The sequence below is a fragment of the Sciurus vulgaris genome (assembly GCF_902686455.1).
Source record: "Sciurus vulgaris genome assembly, chromosome: 3".
Taxonomy (NCBI): domain Eukaryota; kingdom Metazoa; phylum Chordata; class Mammalia; order Rodentia; family Sciuridae; genus Sciurus; species Sciurus vulgaris.
Genome location: NC_136463.1, coordinates 74,125,054 through 74,147,357, shown reverse-complemented (window position 1 = coordinate 74,147,357; position 22,304 = coordinate 74,125,054). Strand labels below are relative to the sequence as shown.

General features: G+C 34.6%; 1 protein-coding gene across 2 annotated transcripts in view; it reads right to left on the bottom strand.

Annotated features, from left to right (window-relative positions):
* Positions 1 to 22,304, bottom strand: part of MAP3K2 (mitogen-activated protein kinase kinase kinase 2) — a 78,063-nt gene that overhangs the window by 39,817 nt on the left and 15,942 nt on the right. The window contains exons 2-4 of one of the 2 annotated variants that reach the window (XM_079134386.1): positions 5,939 to 6,007; positions 1,592 to 1,710; positions 75 to 115 (exon numbers count right to left, since the gene is read on the bottom strand). In XM_079134386.1, coding sequence (XP_078990512.1) covers positions 75 to 115; positions 1,592 to 1,710; positions 5,939 to 5,945 — 167 coding nt within the window. In that variant the 5' untranslated portion in view covers positions 5,946 to 6,007. Of the gene's footprint in view, positions 1 to 74; positions 116 to 1,591; positions 1,711 to 5,938; positions 6,498 to 22,304 lie in introns of those variants that run through there. The other variant, XM_079134385.1, reaches the window with a different exon arrangement.

The following is a 22,304-nucleotide window of genomic DNA, read 5'->3' as shown; positions in this document are numbered from 1 at the left end:
GGAAGGAACTTTTAAAAGCTTAATCCAGAATACACGTTTTACTAAATAAATTGACACATTGTTTTCTTCCTTACCTTTTTTCTCCTCTATGTTCAAATTTTACTCGGACATCATTCTGAAATGAAATGACAAATCAATCATCCAGATAAAACCTTTAGAATTTCTAAAATCATATCTTTTCTTAGCCACTCATTTAAGGTAAAACAGAAAGGAAAGAAGGTTTCATTTTCAGTGCCAGCTCCAATCACTTGATAGTATCTGCTAAAAAATTGAGTTGAAAATTATGTTGCTGAAACTAGGCACAAGAGGAAAGAGCACTAAGATCTATTAGTGAAGCCATCAAGGATAGGAAACATTTGCTGATTCTATTATAGGGAAATACATAATACTGTATCACAGTCCCCCTTATTCATGTGGTAAATATTCTACCCTCATATTTACTTATTGACAATTTTCACCTCTTCTCTTAACCCATTATGTCCCATCAATCTGTATATGGGTTCACACAAAAACTTATAAAAGTCAAATTTAATTTTGGGGGTGTGGGGGAGGTACCAGGGATTGAACCCAGAGGTGCTAAACCACTGAGCCACATCCCCCAGTCCTTTTTTATTTTATTTTGCGGCAGGGTCTCGCTCAATTACTTAAGCCCTCATTAAGTTACTGAGGCTGCCCTTGAACTTCTGATCTTCCCCTCAGCCTCTGGAGTCTCTGTCCTGTATATAAGATGATGGGGCAAAAGAGTTAAGGAAAGCACTTAACAGCTTTTCTTTGGCATATCCAAATTGCCAGAAACACAGCTCTGGTACTTTGAGGCTATTATTAAGTAAAATAAGGGCCACTTGAACACATGATATTATGGCAGTCAATCTGAGACAGCTACCAAGTAACTAACAGATAGATAACATATACATTGAAGATAAAATGAACAAATGAAAATTAATGTTCTAGGCAGGACAGAGCATAATAGTGTAAGTTTTCATCATGCTACTCAGAACAGCATTACTACTTAAAATTTAAGAATTGTTTATTTCTGGAATTTTCCATCAAATACTTTTAGGCCTCAGTTGATTATGGGTAAAACTGTGGAAAGTGAAACCACAGATAAGGGGAAGTTACTGAATTTCCACTTTTCATACTGAGCATCACAAATTAATTTCATTTATAAGAATTAAAATCATCCTCATTTGTGAATAGCCAGAGTAGATTATTGGAAGAAAAAATTGTTAAGTGTTTTAAGAACAGATAAAATAACATCTTTAGAGAGCAGTTATCACATTAAATAAAACTATGTTTTGTTTTGCTTTCTTTCTTTTTTTTTTTTTTTTTTTTTTGCAGTGCTGGGGATTGAACCCAGGGCCTTGTGCTTGCGACACAAGCGAGACAAGCACTCTACCACCTGAGCTATATCCCCAGCCCAAAACTATGCTTTTTAAATGTATACTCTCATGGGAAAATGTATATAACAAAACATTTGGCTCAAAAGTGTAAAAGCTATACACATTAAACAAGTCCTCTATAATATCAGAACACTGAAGAAAAATAATTCATAGAACAAAATATACTTATTAAAATATTATTGGACAAATACCTGCTTTTTTGGTGATGAAGATTTTGCTTTTCTGGTTTCCTGTAAGGATAATGCTGGTCGACTGGCCTTATGAAGGACAGCCAAATCTTGCATGATTGAGTTCAAAGCTTGCTGATCATCTAGGTATTTTTAAAAATACATGGAATTGTAATTGCAATATATACTTATTACAGACATTGAACAAAGTTGATATGAAAGTTAATAAAAGTACACTAATTTAATGCAAAAATTCATCTAGAACATTTTTAATACCTACACTTTTGGTGAAATAAAATTTTAATTATTTTTTTAAATGAAGACAAAAAAGGTGGGGGGGATCCACACATGAAACATTTACAGGCAAGACAAAGTCATTCTGATTCTTCTAAAGATTAAACATCTTAGGATAAGAATGAAAACAGCCCTATTACAATAAATTCTTTTGCATAACACCTAAACAAACATCAAGACATCTTAAAATCTTAATAAAAAGAAATGGGAAAAAAGAAACCAACTTGTAGAATATAATTAAAGCATTTATATTTAAAGTACAGACTTCACTTTAGAGTTGTTTTTCTTTCATCAATGCTTAGAGTCAGAAACAAAATAAAGTTTCATCTGTGGATACTAGTCTATTGATATTTGGAATGGTTCCCTCAAATTTTTTCACCATCAGGTCTGACAAGACCAAACATAACAGAATATCTAATAATTGTGGACAGCAACAATTTAAAAGGTCAACACTACAAGAAAAATTCTTTCTCTAGAAAAAGTACCAAGTCTGGAAAACTAAGGGAAAAAAATCACGAACCACGAACTTTTAGCTTTTTCCAAACATACTGAAGATTTTTTTTTTTTTAAATTTTAAATGTTTTTATTGGTGCATTATAATTATATATAATAGTGGGATTTGATATTACATATTCGTTCACATTAATACAATTTGTTCCATTTGAAGATTTTTAAAAAATTTTTTTCTTAGTTGTAGATGGACGCAATACCTTTATTTTTATGTGGTGCTGAGGACCAAACCCAGTGCCTCACACATGCTAGGCAAGTGCTCTACCACTGAGCCACAACCCCAGTCCCTGAAGATTTCTTTTTGATTCCATTTGTGTATAATATGTCAAAATATACTCTACTGCCATGTGTATCTAAAAAGAGTAAATTAAAAAACAGAAAACAAAAGAAAAGATTCCTTTTTGAAACTATCTCTGTAAAGCCAATTATAAAACTATTTGGAAGACTTTGGGGACGAGTTAACTGATTTTCATTAAAAATCAATTCTACTAATAACTATTAACAATTGATAAATAAAAGAAACAAAAACTTTATAGTTTACATTTTGGTGAGTAATAATTTATGTTCCTGGCTGGGTCCAGGGGCCCTCGCCTATAATTCCAGCAACTAAGGAGGTGGAGGGAGGAGGATTCCAAGTTTGAGATCAGCCTCAGCAACTTAGTGAGGCCCTAAGAAATTTAGTGAGACCATGTCTGAAAATGGAAAATAAAAAGAGCTAAAGATGTAGTTCAGTGGTAAAGTGCCCCTAAGTTCAATCCCTGGAACCAAAAAAAGAAAAAAGTTTCGATAGTCTTTCAAACACACAAAACAGTTGAGTTCTCTAATTTATCAATTTTTAATAATATTCAAGGTATTCTATTCCATAGCAAAAGTATTTGCATGTTAAAATTTAAAAGTAATAATTACAATAGTTTTATTAATAAATTTCAGGATAAGAGAAAATTTTATAATCCTTTGCAAAGAATCCTTTGTAAAATAAAATTGTCATGTTAGCCAAACAGGTAACTGAGTCAATCAGATACAATATAATCATGAGTGTTACACAAATAGGTCCATGCCAGACTACTTCAATTACTGATAAAAAATAAATTTTCCTTCAGTCTAACTAAACTCAGAATGATCTCAATCAGAATGATCTCTGAAATAAAGTCATTTGATGTGACCTTCTTGAGAAATGTTAAAATGCTTAATTCTTCTACAGGAGAGAAGAGAACCTGAATATTTAAATGTATTTTCATTCGCTGTGACCTTCTTGAGAAATGTTAAAATGCTTAATTCTTGTACAGGAGAGAGGAGAACTCGAATATTTAAATGTATTTATGTTGTTCTAATTATTTTATAAGAAAAAACTTAAGCTCTTGAATTCAGAAGTTTTAATATATATAGTATCACAATGTCCAAATAGAAAAAGCTTTAGCTAAACTCTCTTATCATGTTTACATGTTCATTTCCTTGTTAAGAAAAGTAAGTTGAGCTAGGGGTGTAGCTCAGGGCCAGAGTACTTGCCTAGTATGCATGAGATCTTGGGTTTAATCCCCAGAATAGATTAAAAAAAAAAAAAAAAAAAAGACAGACAGACATCTAATGAAACAATGAATCCCACTATTATATGTAGTCACAATGCACACACAAAAAAGAAAATGTACCATTTTCTATCATTTGTGTAAAAAGGAAAGGTCCAACTGAACAAAAATTTAAATCTTGAGACAATAACATACAAAACAAAGGGCAATCTGAGTTTCTTCTTTTTCAGGCTTCGAGAATTAAATGGTAGATTAAGTACCTAGCAAGAAACTTACTTTGAGGAAAGTGACAAGATGTGAGCTAACAAATCCCAAATCCACAAAAGATTAAACATAGAATGAACATACTCAAAATTAAAATAAGCACTGTTCTAAACAATTCTCAAACTGTTTTACTATATTAAGAATCCCTATGGTGATCACAGGATAGTAGGTATATTAGATTGTAAAAGTCATAAAGGTCATGAGTGGACCCAAAAGACAGAGAGAACGACCAGAGGATCCCAGATTGTGACAAACGAGCACATAGAAAAAGCAGTGGATTTCTAACACATATTGAAAAAAAGGATATTCAGATGAATACAAAATCAAAATATATGAGATAATTTCAAATGAAATCTTTAATAAAAAACATTGAATTAGGTACTTTATATACTTATTCATTACATTTGAAAAATAACTATGAGAACACTCTAACAATTCAAGCATCTGTAATTCACATTTTTTAAGTAGTCATGATTTTCTGTGACTATCCTTGTGTGTATATATATATATATTTTTTTTTTTTTTTTTTTGGGGGGGTGCTGGGGATTAAACCCAGGGCCTTGTGCATGCGAGGCAGGCACTCTACCGAGCTATATCCCCAGCCCCTGTATATGTTTTTAAGCAATAACTGTTCTTTGTTGCTTACTAGAGTGCAATATTATTTGAAGGCTAATATGTAGCTCACAGTAGAAGTGAAAGCAACAAAAATGAGAAGCTGATAGAAAAATCAGAAAAAAAAAAAAAGTCTATCTAATTTGGAACTAAAGGTGGCTGACTAGAGTGTATTTGGACTTACAAGAGAGCACTGCAAAAGAGAAAGTGGAAAATGAATTTTAAAGCAGGAAGGTGAAGGCAACCTACACAGTTACCACAAAATACACACACTGAAAGTGCACTAGCCCCTCCACTGAAGAACATGGGCAAATTTAAGCTCTTCAGCCTATGATGTTGTTGGAGGTGTGTGTGTACAAATAATAAATTTGTTTTCCTAAGCAAGTGGTAGAAAAAATGTGACAAAGATTTTTGGCAAGTAAATGTCAGATTTAAGACATCAGAACCCACCTAAGATAAAAAGTTTGGCATCCAATTATTCAGTTCACTTTTCATAATTTAGGATAGGGTAAACTCCATTTCTTTCTAGTGTTTCCTTCTCTAATCCCTGCCTCAGAATAGAACCCTCAAGACCAAGGAGAAAATGGGAAGTGGGGACAAAATATGTAAACTGAATACCCACAATCCATTCTTTCTTTCCTTTTGTTTTCCCCCCGTGTTGGGGATTGCTTGACCCTTTTACTTTTGAGACAGAATCTCACTAAATTGCAGAGGATAGGATCAAGCTTTCAATCCTCCCACTTCAACCTCCTGAGATGCTGGGATTACGGGCATACACCACTGTACCTGGCCCCACAATCCATTCTTATGTATTTCTTTCTCCCTTTAAATTAGCATTCCTGAGCATCAACGGTTTGCTGCCCTACTTGACTATACAATTTTATGATTTATTTCTCTCTTGCCATTGGACTCTTAAGCAAATCATAATACATCTGAACAGTTTATTCTGAATGTCCTTACTTGTGTCTCCTGCATTAAATTATCATTCTAAAACTATTAATGACTAACACAAAAGTGCTTTACCTGAAAAATCTATAAGTAAAGATAAACATATAAATCTGATATAGCATAGAATTTATAAAAAAGTTTATTATAACACATAATAGAGAAAAAATTCCCCCATCCTAACCTTTAATTATAACTGAAAATGTTTTTAGTTTGAACTCACCCATCATGGCAACCAGCTCGATAATTTGTAAGTTAGGAAAATGGCTCTCCCATCAGTATTCTTTATTGCCTTAAGAAGTAAAAAAAAGAAACCCAAACACATTAATAGTAAGAAATAGAAGAGGTAGCCACAAAAAGAAGAAAAGTGGTACAAACAACACTAATGAGAAATATACAATATGAATATAATATATATATATATTTTTAGGGAAGTACTTTATATAAGGAAGCTATTATGTAGGTACCCTTGCATAACACTCCAAAAGTCCAGACTCCTAGAAGAAAAGCATTCAGAATAAACCATAGTGTTTGTTCATATAGCCTAAGGACAGTGAGCCATTATCAGTTATTAGTTAGGGATATTGGAACTCTGAAACCAAAGATCTCAAGTGCCAGCCAAAGGTTAACCTTGTAAGCAGGCTTTCTAAGGATAAGCTGTCTGGCCTGTCACATTAAATCTTTTCTATATAAGCAGCAACAGGAAATTAAAACATTTATTTAAAGAAAACAGTAAAAAGCAATAATTATAACTGTTGCAAGGAATGCAATATATAATGATATAATTTACATGATAATAACACAAAGAAAAGGGGAGTTATACAAAATATAAAAAAGTATTTGTATGTTAGTGCAATAAAGTTTGGTATCAACCAAAACTACATTGTTTATAAATTAAAATGTTAACTATAATACTCAGGTCAACCATTAAAAAACGAATTTTAAAATATGTATCAAAGAAGATAAGAGAATTAAAATAACACACTAGAAAAAGGCTATTTAGCTGGACACAATGTCAGATACCTGTAATCCCAGCTGCTCAGGAGGCTAGGGAGGGAGGATCGAGAGCACAAAGCCAGCCTCAGCAACTTAGAGGCCCTAAGGAACTTAGTGAGACCCATGTCTCTAAATAAAATACAAAAAAGGGCTTGGGGGATGTACCTCAGTGGTTAAATGCTCGAGTTCAATCCTCAGTACCAAAAAAAAAAAAAAAAAAAAAAAAAAAAAAAAAAAGCTATTCAACATAAAAGGCAGAGAAAATGAGGAACAAAAAGACAACATACAAGGAATACAAGTAAAAAGCAGTAAGTCAAATCCTATTTTATGGGCAACTACCTTAAATATAAATGGAATGAACAAACCAATTAAAAGGCAGAGGTTAACAGAATAGGTTTTAAAACATGATCCAACTACACACTGCCCACAACAGACACATTTAAATTAAAGACAAAATAATTTGTAAGTAAAAGGACAGAATAAGATATACTATGCAGCCAGGCACAGTGGCACATGCCTGAAATCCCAGTGGTTCATGCCTATAATCCCAATGGCTTGGGAGGCTAAGGCAGGAGGATCCCAACTGAAAGCCAGCCTTAGGAAAAGGGAAGCGCTAAGCAACTCAGTGAGACCCTGTCTCTAAATAAAAAAAACACAAAATAGGGCTCAGGATGTGGCTCAGTGGTTGAGTGCCTCTAAGTTCAATCCCCTATACCCCCAAAAAAGGAAAAAAAAAAAAAGATACACTACACAAATAGTAGCCAAGTGGCTTGGAATGGCTATACTAATATCAGACTAGATTATAATATAAAATTTATTAGCAAAATGGGCATTTTATAGTAAGTATGTTGCCTATTCGACAACATACTGCATTTTTAAACATATGCACCTAATAGTCTCAAAACACATGAAACGAAAGTGACAGAATTTAAGGAAGAAACATGCAATTCAAACATAAGAGTAGTGAACTTCAATGCCCCATTTTCAATAATGAATAAAAAAAAAATAGAAAGTGAATGAGGAAACAAGATTTGGACAAAATTATACAGCTACTAGACTTAATAAACATCTGTAGAACATCCAACTCTCAACAGCAGAATGCACAAGTAGAGTATCTTCCAGGACAGCCAGTATGATAGGTGATAAAACTAATCTCAAGAAATGAAATCAACCAAAATGTGTTCTCTGACAACAGTGTAGTAAAATTAGAAATCGGTAACAGAAGGAAATTGGGGGAATTCACAAATACATGAAAATCAAACCACATACTCAAAAAGAACTGATGGATCTAACTGAGAAAAGAAGAAACAAACAACCATGACAGAGTCAAGAACACAGTCTAAACAGACCTAAAAAAAAGCAAAGACACTGAATTAGAAATGAAAACATCTCACAAATAAAAAGCCATATGGCTTCAAATAAAATTTTTAAAAAACCACTAATCATTCCCAATTCATTCTGAAGCCAGTATTACTCTGATACCAACACCAGACAAAGACAACACAAGAAAACTGCAGCTCAATATCCCTTGTGAATACAAATGTAAAATGTCTTAGCACAACACTAGCAAACATAATCCAGAACATGAAAAAAGGAAATATATACCATGAATACATGGGATATGTATTCATAATATAAAAAAATAGATTCAATCAATGCAATAAATCACATTAATAGGACAAAAACCACATAATCATCTCAACAAAAAAAGCATGTGCCAAAAGTCAACACTGTTTAACACTCAGAAGACAACAAACAGAAGGGAATATCTTGAAGTTGATAAAGGGCATCTATAAAAACTTCACAACTAACATCATACTTAATGGTGAAAGACTAAATGCATTCCCCCTAAGATCAGAAACAATGTTTGATCTTACTACTTCTATGTAATACTGTACTGGAGGTTTTTAATCAGAATATGAGGCATGAAGATAAAAGAGACCCAGATTAGACAAGGAGGTGAATTACACCTATTTGCAAGTGATGTATCTTACACATAGAAAAATCTTAAATTCATCAAAAACACTATTAACTCTATAAAACAAGTTTACCATGGTTACAAGATACAATATCAACACTCAAAAATGAGTTTTATTTCTACATATTAATGATAAACATTTTGGAATGAAATTGAGAAATTCCATTTATGATAGCATCAAAAAGTATAAAATAGTTAAGAATACATTTAAATAAATGCAATACTTATGTACTGAAGACTATAAAACAATGAAAGAAATTAAAGTAGACCTAAATATTCAGAAAGACATCCCATATCCATGTTCATGGATGGGAAGACATTTTTAAGAAGCCAAACTCCCCAAAGTAACCTATAGATTCAATGCAATCTCTATCAAAATACCAGTGGCCGTTTTTCAGGAATGGAAAGGTTAATCCTCAAATTCATATAAAAGTGCAATCGGTCCTGAAGAGCTAAAACAATACTGACTTCAAAACTTATTAAGCTATGGTAATCATGTGTAGTGCTGGCACAAGAAAGGAGTTCACTGGGATAGAATTCAGAGTCCAGAAATAAAGCTAAACATCTATGATCAACTGATTTTTCACAAGGGTGTAAACACAATTCAATGAAGAAAGAACGGTCTTCAACAAATGGTGCTGTGTGACTAGATATCCACATAGCAAAGCCTGAAGTTGAACCCCTTACCTCACATAATACGCAATACACAAAAATTAGTTCATCATGGATCAGACATAAATGTAAGAGTTAAATAAAAGTCTCAGAAGGGAAGGAATGTATATATTTTCATTACTTTGGATTAGGCAACAAGTTTCTTAATATGACATTATAAGTAGAAGCAACAAAAGAAATATTAATGGGACTTCATCAAAATTTAAAATTTTTCCAGTGACTTGGGCAGCTGAAGCAGGAGGATCACAAGTTCAAGACCAGTTTCACCAACTTAGTGATACCTGTCTCGAAATAAAAAATAAAAAGGGCTGGGGATATAGCTCAGTGGTAGAGCACTCCTAGGTTCAACTCTCAATACTGCCAAAGAAAAATGTTAACAACTGTGTTCATCAAAAGACACTATCAAGATAGTGAAAAGACAACCCAAAGAATAGGAGAAAACATTTGCAAGCCTAATATATCTGATAAGAAACAATTATAAGAATAGACAACTAATTCAATCATAAAATAAACAAAGGATTTAAAAAGACATTTCTCCAAAGATTCACAAATGGTCAATAAACACTTGAGAAGATGCTCAATACCATCTGTCACTAGAAAACTGTAAATCAAAACTACAATGACATACCACTTTACACTCAGTAGGATGGATATACACAAAAGAACAAGAACAAGTGGTGGTAAAAATGTAGAACAATGGGAACCATAAGAATCATATTATCACTCCTACAAATATATCCAAGAGAACTGCAAACCTACACTAATATTCAATACAGCAATAAGAGCCAAAAAGTGGAAATCCAAAAGTCTATCAATTGATGAATGACTAAACAACATGAGATATCCATACAATGGAATATGATCAACCATTATTCAGTCCTTCAACCCTGAACATCTCAGACTCCAGAACTGTGAGGAATAAATTTTTCTTCAAAAATTACTCAGGCTGTGACATTCTATTATAGCAGTAGAAAATGATAAGACAGGAGGGGAAAGGAAGGGAAACATTATGGGAGAGAGGAAAGAAAGAACAGCAGACAAGTTCTATAAGCAACAGGAGATCATTTGTCCGTTTAAAGAAGCAAGAGCCTCAGCTCAATCACAATAGCTACTACAGGAATCCCATGTTCAATAGTATCAGATATGATGATTTTTCAAAAAGCTCCAAATCCAATTTTTAATGTGAGATCTCTCCATTTTAAAATATTATCAACTAGTTCAAATTTTTATAAAAATATTGTGTGTGTTCTTTCATGCTACCATCTTGCAATCACTGACCTACCTATTGTAGAGAATTCTCTACTGGAGGATCACACACAGTTTGAAAAAATAAATTTAATATCACAACAGTTCTAAGTTCTTCTTAGTTGTAATATTATTTTGCAATGTCAAGAAACATAAAAGAATGGCCAAAGAAAATGTTATAACATATGAATATTTGGAATATAACATCAGACATGAAAATGCAGCTTTCATCACCCAATCAGTATCATTTCAACCACTATATTACCTCAGTTTTTAGGACTTCTTGTCTTCCCTCTCCCCACCACCTCCAGGGCTGGGGATGGAACCTAGAGCCTTGTGCATCCTAAAAAGGCACTCTACAGCTGAGTTATATCATCAGCCTGAGTTTTTAGGACTTTTCATCAAGGCAAGTACAGAATTAAAAAAAATTTTTTTTCTGTTTTTGAGATAAGGTCTTACTATTTTGCCCAGGCTGGCCTTGAATTCACAATCCTCCAGTGTGAGCCTCCCAAGTAGCTAGGATTATACCACTGTGCCCAGTTAGGACTAAATTTTAAACAATGAGATACAAAGATTTAGCCTAAGCACCCTATCTTATGAGATCAATGAGCACCCTATCTTATAAATAAGTTTATTTACAGTCATGAAACTAAGCAAAGCTAGAATGTGAATACCTATTTCTTATTTCTCACTGAAATAAATTTTCCATAATGCCATTTGTCATTGCAGTTTACTTTTTGGGCATATTTTCTACCATACATAACACATAGACAAAAATCACAAAGAGGTTGATGAAGTTTCATTTATTATGTTCTGTATCTACAAACTGAAAACCTCAACGAAATTTTTCAAAGTTTTTGACTTAAAAAGTTTAAGACAGGGGGCTAAGGAGATAGCTCAGTTGGTAGAGTGCTCGCCTCGCAAGCACAAGGCCCTGGGTTCGATACCCAGCACCGCAAAAAAAAAAAGTTTAAGACAAAATTTGACTAACCTCAGAAATAAAATACTATAAAAACTTAAATTTTTCCAACTACATAAATCAGTAATATCCCTTCTTTTAGGAAAAGCAACATAAATTTCCCAAGCTACAACATATAAAAAAAAGAAACAAATCTAATGGAAATGAATCAAGGTTACATTTCTGTAAAGCAGCTACGGTACATTTACCAATATTCTGAGGCTAAAATAGGCAAAATCATGAAAAAGTTACAAAATTAAGTGGATGACAAATTAAAAATACTAAGGTGAAATAACAATTATATATCAATTTGAAAGATCTTATCTATAAGATTACCCACAGGTTATTTTGACTTTTGTTCAGACTGTGTTTCAAGCAACTGAGGGTAAAATAATTTCTCACATGTGGGTATTCCATACTTTCAATTTACTGCCAATACTTACTCAGTTATTCTGTCAGCATTACCCTCTCCTGAGAGCATACATTTTGGTTCTCTGCTTTCATCCCTGAAGGTTGAATCTAGGCCTATATTAACCCAACATATATACATGAACACATATGTGCATACACACATGTACACCTTTGGAATTAAACACATTCCTCCTCTTCTGGGGAATGATTTGAGAGAAGAGATTCACTTTGAATATTCACAATGATACAGTAGTACCTAAGTTTTTGAATATTCAAGTAATCTATTAAAAAAATGATAGATCTGATGCAGGCTCACAATATGTATCTCATATAAAGACCAAACTGGTTGCAAAAAAGACCATGAAAATAGCCAGGACAGTCAAAGAACCATCATGAATCATTGCACACACACCCCACCCACCCTCACCCCCGTGCTGGGAATCAAATCCAGGGCTTCTAGAATGCTAGCAAGTATTCTATCACTGAGCTACACTCTCTCTTGTCACGTACCACTTTTCAACAACTTCTGAATGTTGTTCAAGATTTAATCGCATCTCAGGCCTAGAGTAAGAGTATATTCCAAAGCCAAACAAGTATCTATTATAACTTTTTCCTGATTCACTCAACTGATTTTGTTATTAATGATAGCCAAAAATGCAAAGTATTTTAAACTTATTCTTAATTTTATTCTTAACTAAATTATAAAATATTTCAAGCATATAGAAAATGATAGGAAATTTTGACTTATCACCCAGATTTTTAAAAAATATTCTTTAGTTGTCAATGGACCTTTATTTTATTTATTTTTACATGGTGCTGAGAATCAAACACATTGCCTCACATATACCAGGCAAGCGCTCTGCCACTGAGCTACATTCCCAGCCCAACACCCAGATTTTTTAATGCATAACTCATATAGTATAAAGTGTACAAAATTTAAGCATTCATTTTACATATGCATTCATCCATATAAAACCTCCAAACAAATCAAGACAAAGACATTACCTCTACCCAAGAAGGATTCCTTGTACTCCTTCCTAGTTTCCTCACATGGGTAACCATTATCTTGACATTTAATACCATAGACTAGATTTTCACATTTTTCATATTAGTTGAATCATATAAGACATAGTCTTATAATTATTGTCATTCAATATTCACTGTATCTTCTAAATTATTTTAAATTATCTGCATTCGTATTTTGTTCATTTTTATTGATATATAATAGTCCATTATATTGATGTATTATAGTCCATGCAAAATAGTCCATTTTGCTGACATATAACAGTCCACTCAACTAATTCTATTACCAATGGACAAGAAGGTTGTTTCCAGTTTGGGGCTAATGCAAAGAAAGCTATTATCAATTTCCTTGAACATGTCTTTTGGCAAATATAAACCCATATTTCTGTCATCTTCATACTTAGGAACAAACTGCTAGGTCTCCATGACATATTTATCATTAGCTTATACAAAGAAGTCAACAAAAACTCTGAGTAGGGGAAGAATAAAAATTCCCTGGATTAGACAAAGAGAATTGAAGAGAAAGAAGTGGGGAATGGGAACAGGAAAGACAGTAGAATGAATCAGACATTACTTTCCTATGTTCATATATGAATATACAACCAGTGAAACGCCACATCATTACAACCACAAGAATGGGATCCTAATTAGAACAAGTCATACTCCATGCTATGTATAATATGTCAAAATATACTCTACTGTCATGCATATCTAAAAAGAATAAAAATAAAGAAACTGAGTAGACTCAAATGTTAAAATTAATAGACATCAAAGCAACTATTATAAATATATTTAAAATAATTAAAGGAAAATATATTGAAAATGATTCCACGAACAGGGAGCCTCAATAGAGAAACAATTAAAAAAAAAAAAAAAAGAAAGAAAGAAAATAGAAACTTTATAGAGTTCAAAAGCACAATATCCAAGTGTAAAACACATTAGACAGATTCAACAGTAAATCTGAGATGGCAGAAGAAAAAAATCAAACTTGACAAAAGATCTATAGAAACTATATACAACCTACTGAAAAAAACAAAAAACTGAGGCAAAACCAACAGTCTAAGAGAACTGAGAGACATTAACCATGCCAAAATATGTTAATAGGTGTTCTAGAAGGAAAGACACATACAAAAAATATTTGAAGTTATGGCTGCAAATATTCTAATATGTAATGAAAACCATCACAGTACAGATCCAAGAAATTTAAAAATAAACTCTAAATACATTAAACACCAAGAGATCTGCAACTAAACATAACATTGTCAAACTGCAGAAAGACAAAATTTTGAAAGTAGATCCTATATAAGGGAAAAAACACAATTACAACCCTTAAAACAACCATACAATTTTATTAAGCTAATTTACATACAGAGTTCTTTTCAAACATCCATAGAACAATATACACCAAAATAGCCCTGGGCCATAAATTAAACTTTAATACATTTAAAAGAATAAAATATGTCTCTGATCATAACAGAATCAATCTAGAAACAAATAAAAGAAAAACAACATGAAAATCTCCAAATGTGGAAAATAAACAATATACATGCACAGCTAAAACAGAAAGTCTCTAAAAATGAAAATACACAGGATGAAATGGAATTAAAACATGAAAATAGGTACCCTCTACCCCCATTCCCTCACAATGCACCATCTAATGTCTCTGGACTATTACAAATATAGTAAGGGGTAAGGCAAGAATGTACCCTGTAGTATTGAACTGGGACTGGAGACATCATTATGAAACAGTATGTACAGATAAAGAAGGATGTATGTGTGTACATATTTTATAGCTTTGTCCACTGAGAGAACTTGGGAGCAGTGATAACCTACTCACAATGGATACATTTTTGCGGAGCTCATGTCAGATGCTAGTTTCTAAGTATTTTTCCCCACTAAGAGAAACAAATTATGACTGAGATATTGCTGACTCCAGGTATGAAGCTGGTAACTACAAAAGGAGCCTGCATCATTTTACTAAAAGAAGAAAGAAAGCACATAAAGATTTATGGAAACATGTCAAAAGTACACAAAAATTTTGAAGGTGCTTCCATTAGCCAAATATAGAATTATCAAAATAAAATGATGCATTATAGTCCACTAAATAAAATTTTTTAAAATGAGTCCATATAGACATAAACAAATGACTCAATAATACAAAGATTTTTCTTCAGTAGAATGTTAACTAATAAATTATAATAGTGCAAAGAGAGAGAGGGAGGGTGCGTTCCTTGTCGCTCCGTAAAGCCGGATTCAAGCAGAGGATATCTGTTTCTCGGTGAGGCAGTTTTTGCTGCTTATCGATCCCCTGCTCTTTACTCCATTTGTCTGCTGTGATCACCTGCAATCTGCTAGCATATCGACGCCTTTTTTGAGAGCAGATTGCTCACTGTCAGGCGTCTATCATCCGCCATTTGCCTGCCTCTCGTCTGTCCATCGCCTGCCTTACCCCTATCCATCACCCAACACTTGAGGTTCACCTCCCGATCGTCCGACAACTGCCAGCAGATTGACCGCCAGTGGAGAACCAGCTGCCTGCTGCTGCCTGGAAGTTCACTGTTACAGTACCTGCAGGTTTGATTACACGTGGCTGCCGCCATTTTTAGACAATAGCCAGGCCCTATAGGACCCCTGGCCGGACTGACTGAGTCCCGTCTCCAGGATCCCTCAGCCCAACCGATCACTCCCTGCCTCTGGGGCCCTCACATCAACTGACTGCTCTCTGCCGCCAGGACCCCCAGACCAACTGACTGTGCCCTATCACCGGGAACCCAGACCAACTGATTGCACCCAGCCTCCTGGATCCCACAACCACACCAAACACACCCGACCTGCAGGACCACTGCCGGACCAACTGCATCCTGTCTCCAGGACCTCCAGCTGACCACTTCCACCCCTGAGCTGCAGCTCCCCATTTGCCAACACATTTGGAAGCCAGAGCAGCCATCTTGGATAATCCTGGAAGCCCTAGCTCCGATCTTCGGGCGGGGCAAATCCCATCCTGAGACGCCTGCTGGAGGCTTGAAGCTCATTGTCAGGTACCTCTCATACATCAGGCTACTGAACACTGGGAGGTTTCATTAGTATATGACTATTATACAGATTTTCTTTTTTCTCCTTTTTTTAAAAAAAAAAAAATTTAAGTTTTTATTTCTTTACATTTCTTGCTTTCTTTTCCTTCTGTTCACCTGTTCCCTTAGAGTCGCTTTCTCCCTTATTTACATGATGTTATTGTCCCCATAGGGCCTATTTGGTCTAGGATTGCATAGTGTCTGATTTGGGTACTGCTAATATTGATCTCCCCTTAAAGAAAGGGTTTTGGACACCTATAGGGCCACTACAAGCCTATAGGGGGAAATCTGCAATACCCCAGATCTGCAGCACTAGAGGGGAAGATACATGAACAACATGAAAAAACAAGGGAAGAAAATGATCCAAACAAATCTAGATTCTATAGTAATAGAATCCAATGACAGTATGTTAGAAGAAATGTCAGAAAAGGACTTCAGATTATACATGATTAAGATGATTCATGAAGCAAAGGATGAGATAAGAGAGCAAATGCAGGCAATGAATGATAATACCAATAAGCTGAAAGAGCACCTGCAGGAAGCAAAACATCATTTCAACAAAGAGATAGAGATTCTCAAAAAAAAAAAAAAATAAACGGAAATCCTTGAAATGAAGGAGACAATAAACCAAATAAAAAACTCAATGGAAAGCATCACCAACAGACTAGACCACTTGGAAGACAGAACCTCAGACAATGAAGACAAAATATTTAATCTTGAAAATAAAGTCACCCAAACAGAGAAGATGGTAAGAAATCATGAACAGAATCTCCAAGAATTATGGGACATCATGAAAAGACCAAATTTAAGAATTACTGGGATTGAGGAAGGCTCAGAGATACAAACCAAAGGAATATTATTCAATGAAATAATATCAGAAAATTTCCCAAACCTGAAGAATGAAATGGAAAATCAAATACAAGAGGCTTACGGAACACCAAATGCACAAAATCACAACAGATCCACACCAAGGCACATTATAATGAAAATGCCTAACATTCAAAATAAAGATAGGATTTTGAAGGCCGTGAGAGAAAAGCATCAGATTACATATAGGGGGAGACCAATACGGATAGCAGCTGACTTCTCAACCCAGACTCTCAAAGCTAGAAGGGCCTGGAACAACGTATTTCAAGCTCTGAAAGAACATGGTTGCCAACCAAGAATCCTATACCCAGCAAAACTAACCTTCAGATTTGAAGATGAAATAAAATCCTTCCATGATAAACAAAAGTTAAAAGAATTTACAAATAGAAAGCCTGTGCTACAGAATGTTCTCAACAAAATATTCCATGAGAAGGAAATGAAAAACAACAATGTAGGTCAGCAAAGGGAGAAACTACCTTAGAGAAAAACCACTCAAAGGAGAAACCAAGCCGACTTAAAAACCAAAAATAAGCTAAATGACTGGGAATACAAATCATATCTCAATAATAACCCTGAACATTAATGGCCTAAACTCATCAATCAAAAGACATAGTCTGGCAGAATGGATTAAAAAGAAAGACCCAACAATATGCTACCTGCAGGAGACTCATCTCATACAAAAAGACACCCAAAGACTAAAGGTGAAAGGATGGGAAAAAACCTACCACGCACATGGACTCAGTAAAAAAGCAGGGGTTTCCATCCTTATATCAGATAAAGTGGACTTCAAGCCAAAGTTAGTCAGAAGGAATAAAGAAGGACATTTCATACTGCTTAAGGGAACCATAAATCAGAAAGACATAACGATAGTAAATATTTATGCCCCAAACAATGGTGCATCCCTGTACATCAAACAAATACTTCTCAATTTCAGGAACCACACGGACCACAACACAATAATTCTGGGCGACTTTAACGCACCGCTGTCACCACTAGATAGATCTTCCAAAAAAAATCCAACCAAAGAAACCACAGAACTCAATAACATGATCAATAACCTAGACTTAATAGACATATATAGAATATTCCATCCATCAACGAGCAGATACACTTTCTTCTCAGCAGCACATGGAACCTTCTCGAAAATAGACCATATGTTATGCCACAAAGCAGCCCTTAGGAAATGCAAAAAAATAGAGATACTGCCTTGTGTTCTATCAGATCATAATGGACTGAGAGTACAAATCAATGACAAAGTAAAAAAAGGAAATTACTCCAACACTTGGAGACTAAATAATATGCTATTGAATGAAACATGGATAACAAAAAACATCAGGGAGGAGATTAAAAAATTCTTAGAGGTCAATGAGAATGATGATACAACATATCAAAATCTCTGGGACACTATGAAAGCGGTACTAAGAGGAAAATTCATTGCATGGAGCACATTCCAGAAAAGAATGAAAAGTCAACAATTAAATGACCTAACATTACAGCCCAAAGCCCTAGAAAAAGAACAGAATAACAGCAAAAGTAGTAGAAGACAGGAAATAATTAAAATCAGAGCTGAAATCAATGAAATTGAAACAAAAGAAACAATTCAAAAACTTGACATAACAAAAAGTTGGTTCTTTGAGAAAGTAAACAAAATAGATATACCCTTAGCCACACTAACAAAGAGAAGGAGAGAGAAGACTCAAATTACTAAAATACATGATGCAAAAGGAAATATCACAACAGACACCACTGAGATACAGAACATAATGAGAAGCTACTTTGAAAATCTGTATTCCAACAAAATAGAAACTACCGAACACATTGACAAATTTCTAAAGACATATGCTCCTCCCAAACTGAACCAGGAGGATATACACGATTTCAACAGATCAATATCAAGCAATGAAATAGAAGAAGCCATTAAAAATCTACCATCCAAGAAAAGCCCAGGACGAGACAGATTCTCAGCCGAGTCCTACAAGACCTTCAAAGAAGAACTCATTCCAATACTTCTCAAAGTATTCTAGGAAATAGAAAAGGAGGGTACCCTACCAAACTCATTCTATGAAGCTAATATCACCCTTATACCCAAACCAGGCAAAGACACATCAAGGAAAGAAAATTTTAGACCAACATTCTTGATGAATATAGATGCAAAGATCCTTAACAAAATATTGGCAAACCGTATCCAGAAACATATTAAGAAAATTGTGCACCACGATCGAGTGGGGTTCATTTCTGGAATGCAAGGATGGTATAACATCCGTAAATCAATAAACGTAATCCACCGTGTCAATAGACTTAAGGATAAGAATCACATGGTTATTTCAATTGACGCAGAAAAAGCATTTGACAAAATACAACACCCTTTCATGCTCAAAACACTAAAAAAAATAGGGATAGTAGGAACATACCTGAACATTGTAAAGGCTATTTATGCTAAGCCCATGGCCAACATCATTCTTAATGGAGAAAAACTGAAACCATTCCCTTTAAAAACGGGAACAAGACAGGGATGTCCTCTTTCACCACTTCTATTCAACATTGTCCTCGAAACTCTAGCCAGAGCGATTAGGCAGACCAAAGAAATTAAAGGGATACAAATAGGAAAAAAGGAACTTAAGCTGTCACTATTTGCTGATGACATGATTCTATATTTAGAGGATCCAAAAACCTCCTCCAGAAAACTTCTAGACCTCATCAATGAATTCAGCAAAACAGCAGGCTATACAATCAACACGCATAAATCCACAGCATTTTTATACGCAAGCGGGGAAATGAAGAAAACAACTCCATTTGCAATAGTCTCAAAAAAATAAAATACTTGGGAATCAATCTAACCAAAGAGATAAAAGATCTCTACAATAAAAACTACAAAACATTGAAGAAAGAAATTGAGGAAGACCTTAGAAGACGGAAAGATCTCCCATGTTCTTGGATAGGCAGAATTAATATTGTCAAAATGGCCATACTACTAAAAGTGCTATACAGATTCAATGCAATTCCAATTAAAATCCCAATGACATAACTTGCAGAAATAGAGCAAGCAATCATGAAATTCATCTGGAAGAATAAGAAACCCAGAATAGCTAAAGCAATCCTTAGCAGGAAGAATGAAACAGGGGGTATCGCAATACCAGATCTTCAACTCTACTACAAAGCAATAATAACAAAAACGGCATGGTACTAGCACCAAAATAGACAGGTAGATCAATGGTACAGAATAGAGGACACAGACACAAACCCAAATAAATACAATTTTCTAATATTAGACAAAGGTGCCACAAATATGCAATGGAGAAAAGATAGCCTCTTCAACAAATGGTGCTGGCAAAACTGGAAATCCATATGCAACAGAATGAAACTAAACCCCTATCTCTCACCCTGCACAAAACTCAACTCACAATGGATCAAGGACCTCGGAATCAGACCAGAGGACCCTTCATCTTATAGAAGAAAAAGTAGGTCCAAATCTTCAACATGTCAGCTTAGGATCAGACTTCCTTAACAGGACTCCCATAGCACAAGAAATAAAAGCAAGAATCAATAACTGGGATAGATTCAAACTAAATAGCTTTCTCTCAGCAAAGGAAACTATCAGTAATGTGAAGAGAGAGCCTACAGAGTGGGAGAATATCTTTGCCACTCATACTTCAGATAGAGCACTAATTTCCAGAATCTATAAAGAACTCAAAAAATTCTACATGAAGAATACAAATAACCCAATCAACAAATGGGCTAAGGATATGAACAGATGCTTCACAGAAGAAGATCTACAAGCAATCAACAAACATATGAAAAAATATTCACCATCTTTAGTAATAAGAAAAATGCAAATCACAACTACCTTAAGATTCCATCTCACCCCAATTAGAATGGCGATTATCAAGAACACAAGCAACAATAGGTGTTGGAGAGGATGTGGGGAAAAAGGTACACTCATACATTGCTGGCGGGGATGCAAATTAGTGCAGCCACTCTGGAAAGCAGTGTGGAGATCCCGCAGAAAACTTGGAATGGACCCACCATTTGACCCAGCTATCCCACTCCTCGGCCTTTACCCAAAGGACTTAAAATCAGCATACTACAGAGACACAGCCACATCAATGTTCATAGCTGCTCAATTCACAATAGCCAGATTGTGGAACCAACCTACATGTCCTTCAATTGATGAATGGATAAAGAAACTGTGGTATATATATAAATACAATGGAATATTACTCAGCTATAAAGAATAATAAAATTATGGCATTTGCAGGTAAATGGATGAAATTGGAGAATATTACGCTAAGTGAGATAAGCCAATCTCAAAAATCCAAAAGACGAATGATCTCACTGATAAGCGGATGATGACACATAATGGTGGGGGGGAGTGGGGCAAGAATGGAGGAAGGAGGGACTGTATAGAGGGAAAAGAGGGGTGGGAGGGGTGGGGGGAGGAAAAAAATAACAGAATGAATCAAACCTCATTACCCTACTTGAATGTATGATTACGCAAATGGTATGCTGTTACTCCATGTACAAACAGAAACAAACAACATGTATCCCATTTGTTTACAATAAAAATAAATTAAAAATATATATATATACTTTTGATATTGTAAAAACGAAAGCATACTTGGGGGGAGGTGTTGAAAAGTTTAAAATAGAAAGTGGAGGGTATTTAACTCACCAGCAGAATGAGTAAATGGGAATGCAATAGTGTGTGTGTATCGCTGTTGTGTGTGTGTATCTGATGTGCATGTTTGCATTATTTACAAAGAAGGTAATTATTGTGCATATTGATCTGTAATCTGTTACTTCCACTCTACATTTTTCAGATCTCTCTGTGTAATTTACATGTGGTGTTGACTGATTTGTTTAAACAGCTATGTTGTGTTAAATATGAGTTATATATATGTGTTACATATATACATATATGAGGCTATATATACAATGCTTTAATTTTTAAAGTTTTCAAAATGCTACTTGAAAAAAATAAGTCAAAGCGTTTCCATAAGTTTTGAGGTATGAACTAATAAAGAAAACTGAGATGAGAGGGAATTACGTACAGTTCAGCAGAACCAGGTATAATATTCATGCACATGAATCCATAAGTAAGAGGAAAAAGAAACTTAAAAATCCAAGATCACACATTGCAGTGTTATGGGGCACAACTTAAGAACAGGCCCACGAGCACTGAGAAGTCCAAATTTGAGAGTCTTTATTAAGCCGGCCGGCTGTCTCACACAATGCCCCCAAAAATGGCTTTTGGGAGAATAGCCCAGACCACCGGGTTGCAGGGGTTCTTATACCAAAAATCACATCAATTATAAGTGTCTGTTATGTCTATGATTCGAAATTACAAACTAACATCATGAGATCATCAACA